Source organism: Strongylocentrotus purpuratus, unplaced genomic scaffold (assembly GCF_000002235.5).
Source record: "Strongylocentrotus purpuratus isolate Spur 01 unplaced genomic scaffold, Spur_5.0 spur5_contig_840, whole genome shotgun sequence".
In the NCBI taxonomy this organism is placed as follows: Eukaryota; Metazoa; Echinodermata; class Echinoidea; order Camarodonta; family Strongylocentrotidae; genus Strongylocentrotus; species Strongylocentrotus purpuratus.
In genome coordinates, this window is record NW_022145547.1 from 1,395,037 (window position 1) to 1,413,334 (window position 18,298).

The 18,298-nt window shown below is 37.4% G+C and overlaps 1 protein-coding gene across 1 annotated transcript; it reads right to left on the bottom strand.

Moving 5' to 3' along the window:
* Positions 1-777: 777 nt before the first annotated feature.
* On the bottom strand, positions 778-7,810 carry LOC115925186 (selenoprotein Pb-like). Its single transcript, XM_030988656.1, has 5 exons — positions 7,697-7,810; positions 4,912-5,151; positions 4,270-4,491; positions 3,031-3,184; positions 778-2,662 (listed from the first exon to the last, which is right to left on the bottom strand). Exons 3-5 carry the CDS (start codon positions 4,479-4,481, stop codon positions 2,606-2,608), a joined length of 423 nt encoding a protein of 140 aa, XP_030844516.1. The 5' UTR covers positions 4,482-4,491; positions 4,912-5,151; positions 7,697-7,810; the 3' UTR covers positions 778-2,605.
* Positions 7,811-18,298: the final 10,488 nt, after the last annotated feature.

The following is an 18,298-nucleotide window of genomic DNA, read 5'->3' on the forward strand; positions in this document are numbered from 1 at the left end:
TCTTCAAGTGGATTGAATGGTAATGTGCTCGCTGGAACCAGCCATGTTCCAATCTGTACTTAAGAAAGAAGACAAAAACGACAGCAGCAAGAATTTATTTGTTGACATTTTTATATTTATTGAATGTATCAAAGAAATTCAAAATCACTCCTAAATCCATCAATCCTCTCTCTCTCCTTTCCGCAAATGTGTTATTTTGTTCAAATACACTTGATCCGCGCATGCGCGGGTTATCAAATGTTTATCATGAATACACATTAATGAAAAGAGAGAAAGGGGTGGCTTAGATTTGACGAGCGAAATAAACATTGAGGAAACATTTACTTTCCTACAACCGATCCCAAACAACCTTTACAAGCACACAATTTACATAAATGGAAATTCGGGAAAGATAAAATTGAAAGAGATGAAATGGAAAGATACTGAAAAGACGATGTGGAACTAATGTCTATGCTACAATTAACTTGTGCTACAACTACGCATATCTATCTAAAATGTATGATCAATAGTGACTATATGGTCAAATGTAAATATGAAGATGAAACAAACACAAAGAAGAAAGTTATAGAACATCGTGGTCTCTTAGTACGATACGTGACTCGAATGAGTGGATCTAGGGTTCGAGCCTCCCGTCCTCTTTTCAGGAAATTTCGTTCAGTTTTAGCCGTCGGGTTAAGAATTAAGTTTATCTGCATTACCTCTCTCCACCCCGGATATATTCTTTACATCCCATTCAAAAAATTACAGCTAGTTTTAAAGAGAAATACACCCTTTTTTCAAAGATGACACTATATGAATAGTGTATTACGACCATGAATATCCACGTTTAGTTTTCGTTTACACAAATTAATAGACCCAAAGCACCCGATGAAACTATCTATTAAAAAAAAGTTCTATCAGAAAAAAATGAAACACAATGATCCCGAAAAAAGATAGGACATCACAATATAGGACGAGATGAGTTTATGGTTGAAATGTTCTAATGGAATACAAACATTACATCCGAATACATTACATTATTATATAACCTATCATTATTGCATCCAAGATGGGTTGAAAGCACACGTAAATGAAAATACTAAACTAATACAATTTGTAGATTCAGTAATGTGTTGAACTAGATACATTGAATAATATTTTTGCTCACTAAACCTAGAATCAAATACTCAGAATCAGGAAAATTGTATCCTTGTTATCTTATGAAGAGAAGGGAACTTCGGACACTCGACGATTTGAAGGTAGAGAAGATAAGTGATACGAGAGGATCTAGAGACAGAGACTGAAATAGAGATATATGGAGATAACGGGAGGGGGAAAGGAAATAGAGAGAAGGGGAGAGAAGGAGATAGAGAAAAAGAGAAGGGGAGAAAGAGAGGGAGGGGGTGGATATTAACTTGGCAGAATCATATATCTAAATATCAATCACAATCATAGTTTATATACTGGCATATAATAACACAAATAACGTTTAAATGTTTATTAATCCTTCCCATAAGAAAGGTTTTTTGCGAACAGTGGATTGCATGCCCTTCTAGCACTGCAATGTATTCCGGTAGCAGAGCCTTTCGGTTTGTCTGTTTACCATCATGAATGGCTAGGGATAGGCAATCCATTGTTACGCGACAGAGATGGGTACTGTAATTGAATGGACCACTTTTCAAAACTATTCCTGTTAATTTGCATATTTCAGTCTGTTTCTTTACTATCACCTGTGTTTCAGTCATATATTTTCAATTTGTTTATATGTAAAATTACATTATGATTTTCCATAACAAAAAAACAATTTTGTCAAACTTTAGAAAGATTACGATTTGGGGTAACTTTTTTAATATGGTATTTCTTTATATACCCTAAAACATGTTTTATGAAACTGAAATTACTGTGGTCCTTTTAATCAAACTGTTTATCACTGTCACTGACGACATGATCTTTGACCTTGTCAGAGTTGACTCTGACGTCATGGTGCCGTTGTGGTGGCGGTGGTGTCTCAGAGTTGACCTTGACGTCATGGTGCCGCTGTGGTGGCGATGGTGTCTCAGAGTTGACCCTGACGTCATGGTGCCGTTGTGGTGGCGGTGGTGTCTCAGAGTTGACCCTGACGTCATGGTGCCGCTGTGGTGGCGGTGGTGTCTCAGAGTTGACCCTGACGTCATGGTGCCGCTGTGGTGGCGGTGGTGTCTCAGAGTTGACCCTGACGTCATGGTGCCGCTGTGGTGGCGGTGTCTCAAGGTCGTCAGCTGTCTGAGGGCTGTTCCTGTCACAGTTGACCTTGACCCTGACGTCATGGTGATGTTGTTGTTACTGCTGGGTCTCATGGCTGTCATGATTGAGTGGACGTGGAGGGGGTTGAATGGGAGTTGGACTGCGAGGGAGCGGCGGCGGCGACCTCGCTCTCCTGGGAAGGTCAGCATCACCTGGATCCACCACGGATCCTGCTCAGCTGGGATGATACCCCAGCGAGTGGACGTCAGGAAGCCAAGCGGACCTCCCCGGATCAGCATCAGCATCAGTTCTGTCTATCAGTGCTGACTGCATCTCCCCGCTCTTCCTGTAGTAGTTGTTGTTGTTGTTGTCGCTCACGGCATGCCGCAAGCTCCTCTTCCTGTCAGAGGGCGTTTTGTGGGGCTGGGGTAGGTGTGGTAGATGCTATCGTTGTTGCAGCCTGAAAACGTATGAGAAGAAAAAGACAGAGGAGTATAATTATATAAAGATCATATATAGATAGATAGATAAATAGATAAATAGATAGACAGATAGATAGATAAATACATATAGAGATAGACAGACAGAAAGACAGAAAATAGATAGAAAACTAGATAGAGAGAGATAGATAGACGGACAGATAGATGTAGATACGTACATAGATTTATTCATTATTTTGCCTGATTTTACTGGGAAAGAAAGTCATTTATATCCTTTAACCAGTTTTCCTCGCCCAACATTAACGCTATCATTGAGCTAATAATGAATTATTAACTGATCACATGTTATTTCTCTTTTCTAGGGAGGGGGGATATTTTCCTATCATACCTTCTCTGTTGATGGCATCGCTGTGGTTGTCGGCTCATCGGCTGAACAGTTGCAGGGGTGCCTTCCAGTGTAGGTGGACTCGATGGCGATCTGAATGAAAGGATACCTCAGAGCAGAGTATGGCATAGGGATGTGATATGTCAACTGACCACACCTGCAAGTACAAGAATCTTTCATGATTAATAGAATTCTGACGAACAGCTTTTGAATTGTATTGTCTGAAAAAGAATATACCAACGCAGAAAATGTACGATTCAAGCAGAATTAGCCGGAATCAAATGAGGCAAATGACAAACTATCTATGCAAAAACTTAATAAGCTAGATGGTTCGTTCTTTGTTATGCTTCACCCTTATAAATCGCTAGACTCTTTTTACGTGCAGGACAGAAGACCTGACAGTTGTATTAAAAGAGAAGAGTTCTTTTTAGTGCCTGGATCTGAAACCCCGGTATTGCGGTTTTATTGTGGATATTAAAGGTATGTCTTTGATTTCATTTTTCTTTTCTTTTCAATTATTTTCATTTCAAACATAAAATAAAACAATATAACATGATGAAATGTGCAGCGCATGGTTAATAATCATACACACATTAAACACACTTTCAATAAATAAATGTACAACATGACTTGGATCATAAAGAACTAACAATAACGTAATTATTTCCATAGTGTATACAGTAGGAAAAAGGGTATTTTAAGAAGTAGAAAAAGGAGGAAAGAGGATAGAAGAAGCAAAATTATAAAAAGATGAGGAATGATGATGTAAGTCCGAAGTGACAAGAAGTATAGCCGAGGCACTTTAGACCAACTAATAATTAAGAGGGATGGATATTCTAAATCCCTGGGATTATTTCCTAGGGTGAGAGGTGTCATGGTCTAGTGGATACGACATCGAAATGCGAATCACTTTTGTTTGTGGTTCGAGGGTCCAAGCCCCAGCACTAACGTCCTAATACGGGATTTTAATCTACATTGCCATTCTCCAACCAGGAGATAAAGGATACCTGTCAGGATTGTCGAAAGGCAGTGTTAATGTCATGTACGCATTTGTGTGAACCTTACGAATGGGTAGGAATACTTCCTGAAGAGTGGAGATGGTGCACATTTGAATTCCACATTGTAAACCGCATTGGTGTATTCACGTTAAGCGCTAGTGTAAACGTAATACTAGTATATCATTATCATTATTACTGTATATAGCAGGAGATTATTGCAAATATAAGTATAATATAATCTTGCCTGTCATATATCAAGAAATCGTCCTTGGCTCCGTCAAGGAGGCTCCAGACGTTCTCCTCGGGAGCTGTCTCTGATGAATAATCCTGATACAGATCAAAGTAACCCAACCGATAGAGCCTGTAATAGTTGAGACGAGATCGTAGGTCGCCTGCATTGATCACGATGAAGTTGATGTCGGTGATGTTGTGTTGGGAGATGTACTGCCTGCGCATGACCTCCAAGCTGTAAAGGGGAAAAAACATTGATTACATTTTATGAAATATGAACATAAAACATACAAGAAGAGGCAATATGTTGATTCTATTTGTTTTACATCTTCATTAAGCAATGACTAAATCAATTGACCTACTAACAAATTAATAGCAAGTTGGTTGGCTGTCTGTAAGCATCCTAGTTTGGTAAATCTCCTTAGCTTTAAAATTATGATTAAATTATGATTAATAATGTGAGGGGTGTTTATTTTAGTGATGTTTATATTAGACTTCTTCCATTACGTCATTCACCTTACACTAAATGGAGGAAAACGGGATGGATGCAGGTATTCTTTCTAATTAAAACATAATTTACATTTTTCATGAGGGCACCAGAAACTTGCGGGGCATGTGCCCTTTCCCCTTTGGCTACGTCTGTGATCTAACTTACTAATGGGCCTGCGTCAGGCAGAAACCTCAGCTGGCTTGCAACAGCGCCACCACCGTCACTTGACCTCGGCTCTCCAGCATGGGATGTCTTCCACGGAGAGACCAGCTCGGTGGCTCCATGCACCGTGCAGGTGAACCGAATGGAGGGTCGCTAGCCGACCCCACCCCTAGGTACAGAAGGCAGAGGAAAGCGGCCAGAAGGCCTGGGATGCCTCGGTTCCCCATAGCTGGTGTATAGGGTCTGCAGAAGGGAGAGTAGAGTGGACAATGGCAACAACATTAAATTGTTAATTAATAGTTGACACCTCCAACTGGTAACCAATATTTTTTTTAAAATCTCTGCTGATTACTATTAGAATAATGACAACACCGTAGATAATTATGAAAGTGCTTTATCCGGTATAGGGTACAAGGGTATAATTAAGCTGGTGTACCTCCCCCCCCCCCCCCCCCCCCCCCCCCGTTTGAAAGCTGGGAATGGGGTGAGGGGGGGGGGTCGATCAAACTTGCAATAAATAATCAACAAAATGTTATCAGGAAAGGACACTCCTTCCTAGTCTGAGGGGGAGGGGAAGGGGCGGCACCAACAATTATCAACGTCTGGATACTCTGCTGAATCCTATAGTGTAACAGTTGGTGGAATAGTATAGTTATTCTGCATGACTTATTCTTACATATTGGCCTAGCTTATCCAAGATTACGATCCGAGTTCACTTGTTTGGCGTGGTAATCATTCTAAAAGACCACTGTTCCCAATGTTATATAAGAGTAGGTGCATTTTGCATAATGCGCCGAAACGCCACTATGAAAATTAAAAGCAATACCAAGTAAGTGCACTGTCCTGATTGGTTGAAAGTCAGAATTCTTGTGACTGTATAAGATTTGACCTACAATACTGATTGAGTAGATAATATATCATAAATCAATGCTAAAACTGGCACCTGACTGTTTGAACGGTTTTAATGTGTTTCATAACTTTCATATAACCTCCATGGAGTGAGACTATAGATTGCGAAATCTTGAACCATGCATATTTAATGATTTCACACTCAAACAGCATGTGACAACCGAATAAGTTCATCGTCTCGTAAATCCTTTATTCTCTTCCGCCTCAGCCTCAGGAATCAAAGGTCGCCCATTGTCACGATTGGTTCTGTTAGTTCTGTTTTGATTAGCATGACTTTTAAACGGCAGTAAACTATAAAGACATTAAAGCTAAGCAAATTTTCCTGTTGTCATCGGTTTTAAAGCAAACATCATGGACTATGACTGACCTCGATATCTAAAATGGTATACCCTGAAAGGCTGAAAATACCAGTTTCATAATGTTTTTAACAATCAAAGTACGTATATGTAATAATGGGGCATTGATTATCAAGACATGTCATCATTTTCCTTTAATACTTAACTTTGATAAGTGCAATTAACTGAAACATTAAAAAGGTATATAAGAGAAAATAGACTGATGAAATACGTGTAGGTTAAAAAGAAAGAAACCCATCGAGTGACACAAGAACAGTCGGGGAATGTAAATGTTTTGTTCTAGATAGTTATTAGAAGAGCACACCGAACTTGAACTAGTAACCTCTCGATCTTAATCAGAGTGCAGTCTGAATCACGTGATATTGTCATCATGACCTTCAGTGACCTGATTGTGTTGTATGAGGGCAATTCCAAGGCATCTTGTTCCATAATATTACAGACAAAAGCAAAGATTTAAGTATTTCTATTGATGGTATTAACTTGACATCCGAATACATGGATCAGAGGAAATAATCAGAGATAGAGACACTTTCAATGTTCAATATGTTCTTGACTTGAGAACGCATTTTGGACACGCACACCGTACAAAACTACTAATTTTCTTTAAAACCGCATTGCATTTATTTGTATTTAAGACAATGTTACAGCCATTTAAATAGGAGAGACGAGAATGTTTTTTTTGTGTGACAATGTTTATGTTTTTCAGCAGTGCAGGATAAAAAAGGCTCCCGAATACTGTGTTTACCTGTATAGGCCAATATATTATTCACTACCGTTCATATTTCTTTCAAAATACACATGTACACTCTTTTAATATATAACATATGCTGTCTATAAAACTTGAAAGTATTCACCTTAAACGTAATAAAACGAACAAAAAGACAAACTCTACAAAAGGAAATGTGGGGGAGTACTTTATAGGCAAGGTAACTAAACAGTGGTGCAACAATTGGCAGTTAACAGTTGCCAAATAGTTTACGTTGGTATCATTAAAAAACCTGTTTACTCCCCTTTATAGCGATGCACCATAATGTAATGATTATGTAAATGTGCTATGCACCTGAATATGGGGCTAAGTCAAAATTGAAATGTATTTTTTATTGTCAATAGCGAATTCTTTATTTGTTTGGAGGTGAGATTGTGTTTTGAAGAAATAATAGTGCATTTTACAATATTTCTCTTTTGACTTAGTCCTATATTCAGGTGTACTGCATAGTCCATGATTACATGATTATTACAAATGGGGCATTATTGTAAAGGTGAATAAACAGCCTTTCCAATGATACCAAATTAAAGTATTATATCAAAGACAAAAAAGAGATATCAGCGTTCAAACTTGAATTGCACAACTTGTTTTGAGGATTATATATATTCTGCCTCTTATGACGCAGTCATGAACTTTTCTTTGAGGATGACTATATGAAGTTTGGCAACTACTAATTTTGTCATTCTCATTTACCTTTCAATCGAAATAAAAACGATATCAAAACAGGAAACAAATAATGATTTAATTTTGAACTTACCACCGGGGTGATGTAGAATGTATTTGTTTGTCGCAGGTAGAATCCGAGATTGTTTACCCTCCGTCCACCGCGTAGAACGCGGGATTCTGTTGTGAAGAAACTTTGCTTGGTGGTGTGTACAATGGACCTTCGAGTCAGGTATATCTATATCGGGTTATCGCATTACAAGATTAAAGGTCGGGGATCAGGTACTCAGCTGATAATATGTCTAGATCGACTTGCTTATACATCAAATTATTAGATCTTAACTACTAGCACTTGAACGCACGTTGACTAGGGGTTAAGTACCTAAGGTCTATCGAAGAATTGGAACCCCCCCCTTGTTTCCCCCTTTTTGTTGCGCAGTGGCGTATCCAACGTTGGGCGCAGCTGGCATACACCCCCACCCTTGAAGTCCCAGAAAAACAATCAGTAAACTTTCAGTGGGTCTACGGTAAAAAGGGGTGCCGTATATATATATATATATACCTCTACTTTCCGACTGTCCGGGTGTTTCTGTTTCTGGATATGCCACAGATTGCGTTTCTTAGTGATTTGAATCTGAAGTGTGCTAGCCCCTCGATACAATGATAGAAAACAATGAATACCGGGAAAACTATCATAGTTTTATAACTTTATATCCCTCTCTGATTATTCATTCTCTACCACCTCTAAGAACATGGAAGTGTTTCACAAAGACTAAGATCGACTTCAAGTTTGACTTAACTTTGGCAGGCCGTTCATGCCACTGTTTGCCCTCGCCATTATGATCTTTAGATAATATTTTAATTCAATAATGAATTATCAACAAATGTAAACATTTTAAATGTCCCTTGACAGACAAAATAATGCCAGTAAATGGTGAGAGCAAACGGTGGCATGAACGGCCTGCCACAGTTAAGTCCAACTTAATGTAAAGTCGATCTTAGTCTTTGTGAAACACTCCCCAGGTCTCCCCCCCCTCTCTCTCTCTCTCTCTCTCTCTCTCTCTCTCTCTCTCTCTCTCTCTCTCTCTCTCTCTCTCTTAAGAAGGCTACATTAGTCGTGTTAAACACAATTCGCAAATATAATTTAAAGTAAATAAAACTTCTTTTTTTAAATTCCCTTTTTTACCTTTCTCTCTCTCTTCTCTGTCTCCCTCTGTCACTTTCTCTGTATCAATTTACTCAATGTGCTCTTGTCATCTTCTCTTTGTCAAGACAAAAGTATACGTTCCAAATTCCTACCATTTTAGTACCAAAGATCATCATTCCTTTAAAGCACGGGGTTCCCCGATATGCCCGTTTGACCCAGTTCCTTTGTATGTAAAGCCAAACAGACCCTGGGAACTCAATTTACATACAATGCCATGTTGGCAAGAAAATAACTTTATCAAGGCCACAATCCCAACCAGAAAATGGAAATAACATGTCATAAAGTTTAGGGTTCTATATGAAATATGACAATAAACAAATAAAACGCAACAAAACTATTTGTTAAATCAGACTTAGAGTTTACTTTTGTTTACTCAATCCCGTCTACAAATAATGAAACGGGTGGCGCACTTTAATATTCGAGTCCAGAAAATGCAACATAAAACTATAGTCAAGTACATACAAGTAGTTTGCTATCTAAACTTTTTACAATTCAATTGTATGTTATTAATATAAACATGAAAGGTAAACTAAAAATGGGACTATCACAAAGTATACTTCTGGCTACAATTTAGAGTGACATATTATGTAGAGGGCGAATATATTCCAGTTATATCTACCCTATAAGTAATTAATGAACAGCATAACAAATTACGACATCGCTTCAGATCTCACACAGTTTGGATATTCACTCACTTCTTGAATTTTTCTATTTCTATAGCGCTTAGAGACTTAATAGTAATTTGCGCTATATAAAAACTGAGTATTATTATCATTATTATTATTGAAAAATCTATAACAATGTGCATTTATTTCAAAAAAATAGGAAGACGAATGACACAAACTAATGAATGTGGTCCATTTTGCCTACATCACTACATCTGGGGTATCTTAGACGTTATCTTGGCTACTCCATTGTTGATTAATGTACCACTTAGAATACCGTTGGGATAATTTTGCCACATTTACAAACTAACATCGCGTTGTTTATAAAGGGGTATCTCACTGAAGGACGAATGCTTTCGAATGTAGCGAATCTCTTGGGGTTTTGCCAGGGTTCGAAAAAGGTTGCAAAAGGTTTGTAAAAGGTTGCCAGAAAGTTCGCAAACAGTTTTCGTTGTCGCAAACAGTTTATCATTGGGGATTTATTTTTTCCGCAAACATTTGCAAGCGTTTGCAAAACAGTCGTAAGCCTCTGCAAACAGTTGGTAGACGGTGTCGCCGAGGTTCTTTTTGAGTCGCCAATGCTAGCGACCACGTTACCATATGGTTCCTAACTTCCTATATAAAATCGACCCATTGAGTATACCAGGAGTTAGCAAAAGGTCCTAAACACTCACAAATTGTGGCAAACGATTGGCAAATAGTTGCTAATCTTCGCGAAAACTGTCGCTAACATTTGCCTATATAGAGTCGCTAATATTCGCCAACTACCTTTCGCAAACATTCGCTCAAATGTCGCTAATTATCGCTAAACATCGCTGAAAGTCGCGAAATGTCGTAGAGGCGAACCCTGATTTTCGCCAACATTCGTCAGAAAAGTAGCATTCGCCGCTCAGTGAGATACCACCTTTACACGAACAGCTATTTAAATTTCAGCCATTTTCTTCATAAAAATATTTATGAATTTATTTCAATTTCAATTTTACAAGAAAATAGAAATGTTTTACTTAGATATGGCAAGTGAGAAAAGAGACCAGTACACCAAAACGCACATACTTGTTCTGGGCACCCCTAATATACAATACAACTTAATAAAATAACAAATGAAATTAGATGGCAAGAAGAGGATAAACAAAAAGAAGGGATAGAACCTGTCGATGAGTACATAAAACATTGTATGTTAATACATGTATACTGTACAAGTACGTAAATCATGGAAACCTATAGGGAACAAAGTAAATCATCGCTTCACAAAATCCATTCGGATATAAATATGACATCACCTTGAACCCCGGAACAAAAACATCAAGTTGACAGAAACAAAATAAGACATCCTGACTATCTGAGGTTATTTTGTAAATGTGCATACGCAGTGTTTTCAGAATTCTTTTGCTTTTACTTCATTGTGTCCATGGCTGCTCCACAGTACAATATTATTTTGATAAATCATTACAATCCCGTCTATAGATCTTAATGCTCCATCAACTACGGATTTCTTGTTCTTCCTTCAAGACTTCATACTAGTATGGAAAAGAACTTTGGCTCACACACTCAGGGCCTCGTTGTGGACTAATATTCTAAAGCATACACAAAACAAGACGCCCGCACCCTCCCCCAACTTCATATGTGTTCATGGTTCATTAAGCGTATTGCAAAGACAGAAATGATTGTGCATTTTTCTTTGCGCTATAAATAACAGACAAATATCATGACAACCCGAACAATTGGTGGCGAGACTCTTTTATAAATAGTTTATATTATCAATCGCAACTTATTTGCGATTGATATCAATACGATAGGAGACTGCAAACTTGCGATTCATGGGAGGACTTAATTTGGATCAATAGCAACTCTATAGACAGGGCCGAGAGTAAATAGCGAGCGACCTTTCAAGTTCAACCATTTTTCTACTCTGCATGTAGATGGAATGCAAATTAAGTCCATCAGTTAGGAGGTGTGTGTGTGTGTGTGTGGGGGGGGGGGGTATCATGTTAACAGCTTTCCTTCTCCCATTCCCTATTCCACTTTCTTATTCCTCTGGGATTTTTTCCCCCTTCTAATCTGTTACCCTTTTTCGACGTCATTCGGCATTTTTTGTTTACATAATGCAATCAGCTGTTAGTTCAATGTGTATAACATTCGTTTTGTTAATAGTAGTCTGTAATCCAAAGCCTTTTATTTGGTTATGAAGGTATGAAACGAGCAAATCAACGTTCTGTAATATTTCCCAGTTGAAAAAAAAAGCCAGCCCTTTATCAAATCAAGTTGCTCATATAAAATAGCGCCATCTGGCATGCAAAATTGCTTCGAAACTTTCCGCGATGTAAACCCTGGGAAGAATAAACCCTCTATTCAATGTCTAATAACTTCGTCACACCGTCAAACCGACTCCACACTGACTACAAACCAACAGATGCCTTTTTTTCGTTCGGTCTGTTGTCGGTATTTGGTTGATCTCATCATTGTGACTGGATATTCTTGTCTACGTTATAGACTTTGTATCGCAACTTTCGACTGAGAATGTTAATTAACTCCACATACATTGCTATTTCACAAAAATATAATATTCATAGAATGTGCATCCGAAACCTGTGCATTTTGCTTGAACGATATTTCACAAAAATAACTGAAGTATGATTACGAGTCAATGTGTTTAGCCCGTATTCTACTAGCATTTAAATCCGATATTGGGTTTAATCCTTGTTTTCCCCTTCAAAATCGGGTTTTAAAAAGGAATTTAGTCAGAGGTCTAAGTTCGCCTTTTGATAAATTTGATTTTTCGACCCAGGGTCGCGGATTTAGTTGAATTCGTAGAATACAGGTTCGAACACAGAGCACGGGTCCTGCTCTCTAACTTCCATTTAATAGTGGTATGTTTCATATCAAGTCTCTCCCTATTAATGTTGTTATTTCATTTACTGACTTTTCAGTATGAAGTATGATACTGATAGTCAAACTGCAACGTAAAGAGATAAATATACTAGAAAAAAAATATTTGTAAAGAAAGAAAGGGGGAAAAGAGGAAGAGGGACAGAGAGAAAGAGAGAGAGGGGGTAGGGTGAATGAGAGAGAGAGAGAGAGAGAGAGAGAGAGAGAGAGGAAGAGAGAGAGGGGGAGAGAGAGAGAGAGAGAGAGAGAGAGATAGAGATAGAGAGACAGACAGAGACAGAGACAGAGAGAGACAGAGAGAGGGGGGGTTGAGAGGAAAATGTAATTCTGGATGTTGCCACTGAAACAAAATTCGCGTTCTTAAATTTCAGATATACCACTGCTATTCATTTTTCAAAGAAAAGTTGAAGACCATGTGGAAGAAATATGTATACAATTCACATACTCTTTCAATCTTTATTTGAAAATGTTTAGAATATCAAACATGTCATTTCCAGAAATCAAGAGAGCCGATAACCCACCACCAATTTTCTGAAGATTTAGAACACGAACATGCTGCATGGCGCACAGTGATCATGTACATTGACGTCATAAACTGGAATGTAGTTAGACGCGAATGTTCCGGCGAAAAGTGTAATGGGCTTCTTCGAATTTCGAATTGTTTTTAAATTTTCTATGATATAGACAAATCGATTTCTTTTTAATAGTTTGGAGGCAGTTGTAAGCATTTTTTTGTTCCGTCACTTTCCTCCCCGATTTTCCTCTTTCTGTCTGTTTCGATCTCATAGTATGTCTCCCGCCCCCCCCCCCCTCTCTCTCTCTCTCTCTCTCTCACTTTCTCCCTCCTTCTTATACTTTGAACGTTGTCGCGTACTTCTATTTGCCTATTTTTGAAAAAAAAGTTATCCCTACTTTGTATCTTTTGCATTCTAGAAGGAAAAACCTTGGTCTGTGTAGGGGAAGGCAATAGCAGGAACATTCAAAATAATATGAAATTGAACTTGGCTTATGTCTCACCTATCTATTTCAAAAGGTCAACCCAGTAGGCTACTAATGTTAATAATAAACAAAAAACACAATTGTATACATATTCATAAAATCTGGGTTAAATCTTTCTACATCAAAGCAACTCACGCACACGCGCACGCACACACCCACACTCACACACGATCCCACACACAACCCGCCTGTTCAAAACATACCCATAACGCCAACTGAGTCTGCTGGTATTCCCAATATCTCTCTCTCTCTCTCTCTCCCTTCAATCCATATGTAGCCACTTTTCCATTTTTTCCCTATCATTTTGTTCTTTCTTTATCATATAATTTGTACTTTGACGCTGTTCCAGTCCCTTGTAGTTGTATGGGTTTCTGTGAATGTTGCCTCTTTTGGCCACCATCTTCTTTTTTTAAATTATAATATGCGCTTTACCTTTTCTAAATTATTATTATCTGCTTTCAGTTGACCCTTTTTTTAAATGATTTTTCTCTATTTCAAATGCTATAAAGTGTTGTTTTTGTGTTTTTTTTTATTTTATAATTTTGCATAATATTTATCATTATGAAATGTGTATCTTCGTTAGAAATGAAATAAATAAATGAAATATTGGTCTAATGTTTCTTTAAACAATTTAATCAACATTTCTATGTTTAGAATATTAGTATATCATCGAAACAGAAATCAGCTGGACATGTGACATCTCTGGCCTACCACTGGAATTTTTTGGTACGACATTTTTGTCATCATTGTAGTTTTATAAACATTATCGGTCTAGTAATTGAAATGATATGGTTAATAAACTATATATAGCAAGTAGTTATAAAATGCATTGGAATCAAGATTTCACTTACCACTCCACTTATTTAGATTTTCTATTAACTGTAAATCTAAGCATATCAGGAGCTCTTAATTGTAGCGCAGTAAAATATATACTTAATGTTTGATAGTTTCTGCGCTCTATTTAATGTGTCATTATTATAATTATAATTACATTGAATACAAAATTACACGGTATTAAACATTTCCTCATTGTGCAATAAAAGCTAATATGTTATTCAAAGACGTCGTTTCACGGCGTCTACTGAGGAAGCTGAAAAATACCCCCACTCCTACCCACCCGCCCGCTTCCTCTTCTGGTCTCGTTCCCAAGTGCCTGATATTGCCCGAGTTGAACGTTTTTTTTCTTCTTCATCCTTCATGAAGTCATGTGTTTGATAAAGAATTAACGATATGAAATGTATTAAAAACAAAACAAAAACGAAGATATTGCAATGATGATGAGAATGAAGTATCAAGGTATATTAAACAATTTAGAAATCTCTTGTCTTTCACTTACTGATTTGATTGAACTGGAATAATTTTGATACTTATTATATATATTATATTAATATCAACCAATCATCGTTATCATGTTTGTGGGTCTTCATAATATCGGTATGGAGTCTGTTCCATCGGTGGTACTGAGGTAATACATGAAACCATTTTAGGGGTAGATATACGAGGCACGCAACAGATGCGTGCTAGAATATTTATGTTATTGTCTCTGCTTACCTTGAACCGTTCCACGTACTCGGTTTTTCCTAGAAGAGGGCACTCTCCGAGGCACAAAGAGTATTCAATCAGGACCAGATATGATGGGCGTATAAAGTCTCTCTCCGATGCTGTTCAGACCGGCAGAATGATTCGATTGTGGTATCAGATTTTCAGTGTGTCTGGTGTATTTTATCACAAGTAGTTATTGCACAAACCAACTTGTGTACTATAAAGGTATCATCTGACATCCTGGGCCTGGTGCTGGGACGACACAATTCAAACGATAACTATTCAAACAAACAAAAAATGAAAGGAAATATTTTACCTGGGAATATGTAGCTTTTCGTATATCACGCACTTTTCGACAGATGCGGAATTCAGTTTGCCTGAGATTCGTTGTAATGATATTTCAATCATTCTGAGATTTGAGCCAAATTTGATTTAAACCCAACTTTACTACTTTATTTTTATCCATGATGATACAATTTGTTATATCTTAAAACATAAATTATCAATGAGGTCGAATACTTTATTTTAAATGAAGGCATCTTGCTTTCGCATACATGGGCGGATTAAACGCAACTCCTCTTTCAATTTCATGAAACAGCTTCTAATTCCATTATTCGTTAGACGTCATCTAAAAGTATAGCTTTTTTCATGTCCCGAACAATTGAAAATTGACTCTAGAATAAACAGTTTATTGGTTTCCACAATATCTCATTTTACAAAGAGTTATATTGAACAATGATTATAGTATGCATGTACATACAATACCGGTACACACTATTCAGTTGAACTTGTGACATAGAGGCGGAGCCTTGGGAAAAGCAGAGCTTGTTGTGGATAAGCTCCTTAAACTACAAATGACATAATTAACTAAAGTTAGGTTTAAATACAAATACACGCTAAAACAGGGAAAGCGTGATTACAGGCATACATGAACCGATACTCACAATTAACTACACAAGACAAGGGAAAGGGAGGGAATATATCAACAGCTTATTGAAACATGAGTACATTATGTTCTCAATAGAATATGTACATAGTTGGCATGGCCATACCACTTTAATTTACTCATTGTAATAAAAAAAAAGTATACAGCTTAGAGACAAAATAGTCAGGAATCAGGAATGACAATATGTATTCAAATAATGACATTTTAATTTTCTTCTGAATACATGAACACTTACAGACCTCCTGGAAGTCTTTTGTGGAAACTTTCTTTCTTTACTGTGACAAAACTCACACAGGTTCGGCTGAAAACACAACAACAATATATTTCTTCTCAAACACACTAAAGTTTGCTTCAAATTTCAAGAAAGCCTCTTTAGTGGTTTCAAACCACTGTTCAAGAAACCTACAATGTGCGTCATTTGAGAGAAGGTTTCCTTTTAAGTTCAAATTTCTTGAAAGCTTTGTTCGAATTCGATATTTGTCTTTAAAGGGATAGACCAGTTCTCGTCATGCAATTGCATTGTGAAATAAACGTTGAGGAATCGATCAGAAAAGGTTGATCATCTAGCATATAAGTATTGGTGTGTACTGCAAGGTTCTGGAATCATCAAAATGATGAGAAATTTGGCCCAGTCTTGGTAAAGTTACAAGCACTGTACACGGAAAGATGTTTATGGGACTACGTGATATCTATCCAGGCCGGGTCGATATGATTATTTGCCAAATATATTTAATAATTAGTGGACGGTTTCCCGGCAAATTTGTATCATCATGTATTAGCCAAAACATATTCTTTCACATGATTGCTAATAAGATCTTCCATTTCTTTTTTTGAGGGGGGGGGGCGTTTCCAAAACTGGTTTACTACCTTTAATAATCACAGGTTGAACCCGCGATACGGCCCATGAGACCGGCAGCATACGGAATCAACAGCCCAATTAACTTCCAACGTCGGTTTCACAGGCTTTCACACCACTTGTTTGTGGTCCACGAGACCAACATCCCACAAGTTAGACATAAGAGGCTTCCTATCTTCCCCTATGTATTTCTTTATTTTGTCGATCTCGCATTTATGAAAAAGGAAAGTGGCTCTAAAAAAAATAAAAAAATAAGGGATAGTATCAGAAGGATAAAAGGCACTTATTAGACAGACAAGGGGCATGTGTCAAAAAAGAGGGCCCTTATGAGACGTGAGAAGGGGCACTTATCAGAAAAAAACAGGAAACTTGTTAAAGTAACAAAACCATGTTTGATTTTTTTTTTTTTTTGTTTGTTTGTTGTTGTTGTTGTTTTTTTTTTTGGGGGGGGGGCAACTACCCTCTCCACCATCAGTAAGCCAGTGGAGACAAAAGAAATCAAATGAATGCCCCAGAAAGCACGACCTAGGAAGTTTTAAAGAATAAAGGCACATGACAATGGCCTCCCCTGTGAACAAACAGCACCTCAATACCGAGATAAAGGACGTACATAATACAATCTGCTCATAGACATGTCAGGTAATAGATCATGAAGAAAAATGAATAATGAATATTTTCGTAGCCTAAACAACTTGTCAAAATACTTTGTTCGCTTCATCTCAACTTGAAAATTTCGAAAAAACAAAGGATGGCATTTTAAACAAACTAATCACTCATCGTCATTGGTCATCAGATGTAGACATTCCAACGTTATGGGAAACAAATATCTTAAGTTGTATTCACAGTTTCAATTGTATCACTATATGATTTAAAATAAAATATTATCTCTAAATATAACTGTACACTAATCTACCTCCATCGCATGTCAACCAGGTTATCGATAAATCGGGGGTGTAATTAAATGGTAAACCCATCTCTCGGGTAAAATAAATCATCTCCATCTATTGAGTTCACGACTTCAAGAGCGGACTATGAATAAACTGGTTCAAGTTCGGGCCCGACTCGGGGCATAGCATTCTTTGGCAAGACTTCAAATGTCTGACTCCATTTTGCACACCCTTACTTCCCCAACGAGAAGGTTGGTACCTGAAAGGAAAGGTAAACGTCTTTTACGACAGTCAATATGCCATTACTGTGCTGTATGCGTGTGAAGAGAGCAGAAATCGACTTTAGACATACTCCTAAGAGAGTGGAGATGGTGCGCATAATGCACAACAGGGAAACATCATTCCCGCCACACCCTGCGTACTTTTAGCTACAAAAGTGTAAAGACATTTAACAAAGTAAAATTGTTACCACATTCAAAAAGAAAACATTTCTTCATTGTGGTAACTTTTGCAACTTTACAAACGGTGAAAAAATATAAATGCATCCAACTGTAAGCTATTTTTGAAATAGATAAATCTTTTTCCTATAAAATATGATCTTTGACAACAAAATAACAACTCAACTTTTATCGCTATAGTATGACTAATATAAGTATATCTTTGAACTGGGAGTTAGACACTAATAAACAGAGTCAATAATTTATTCGA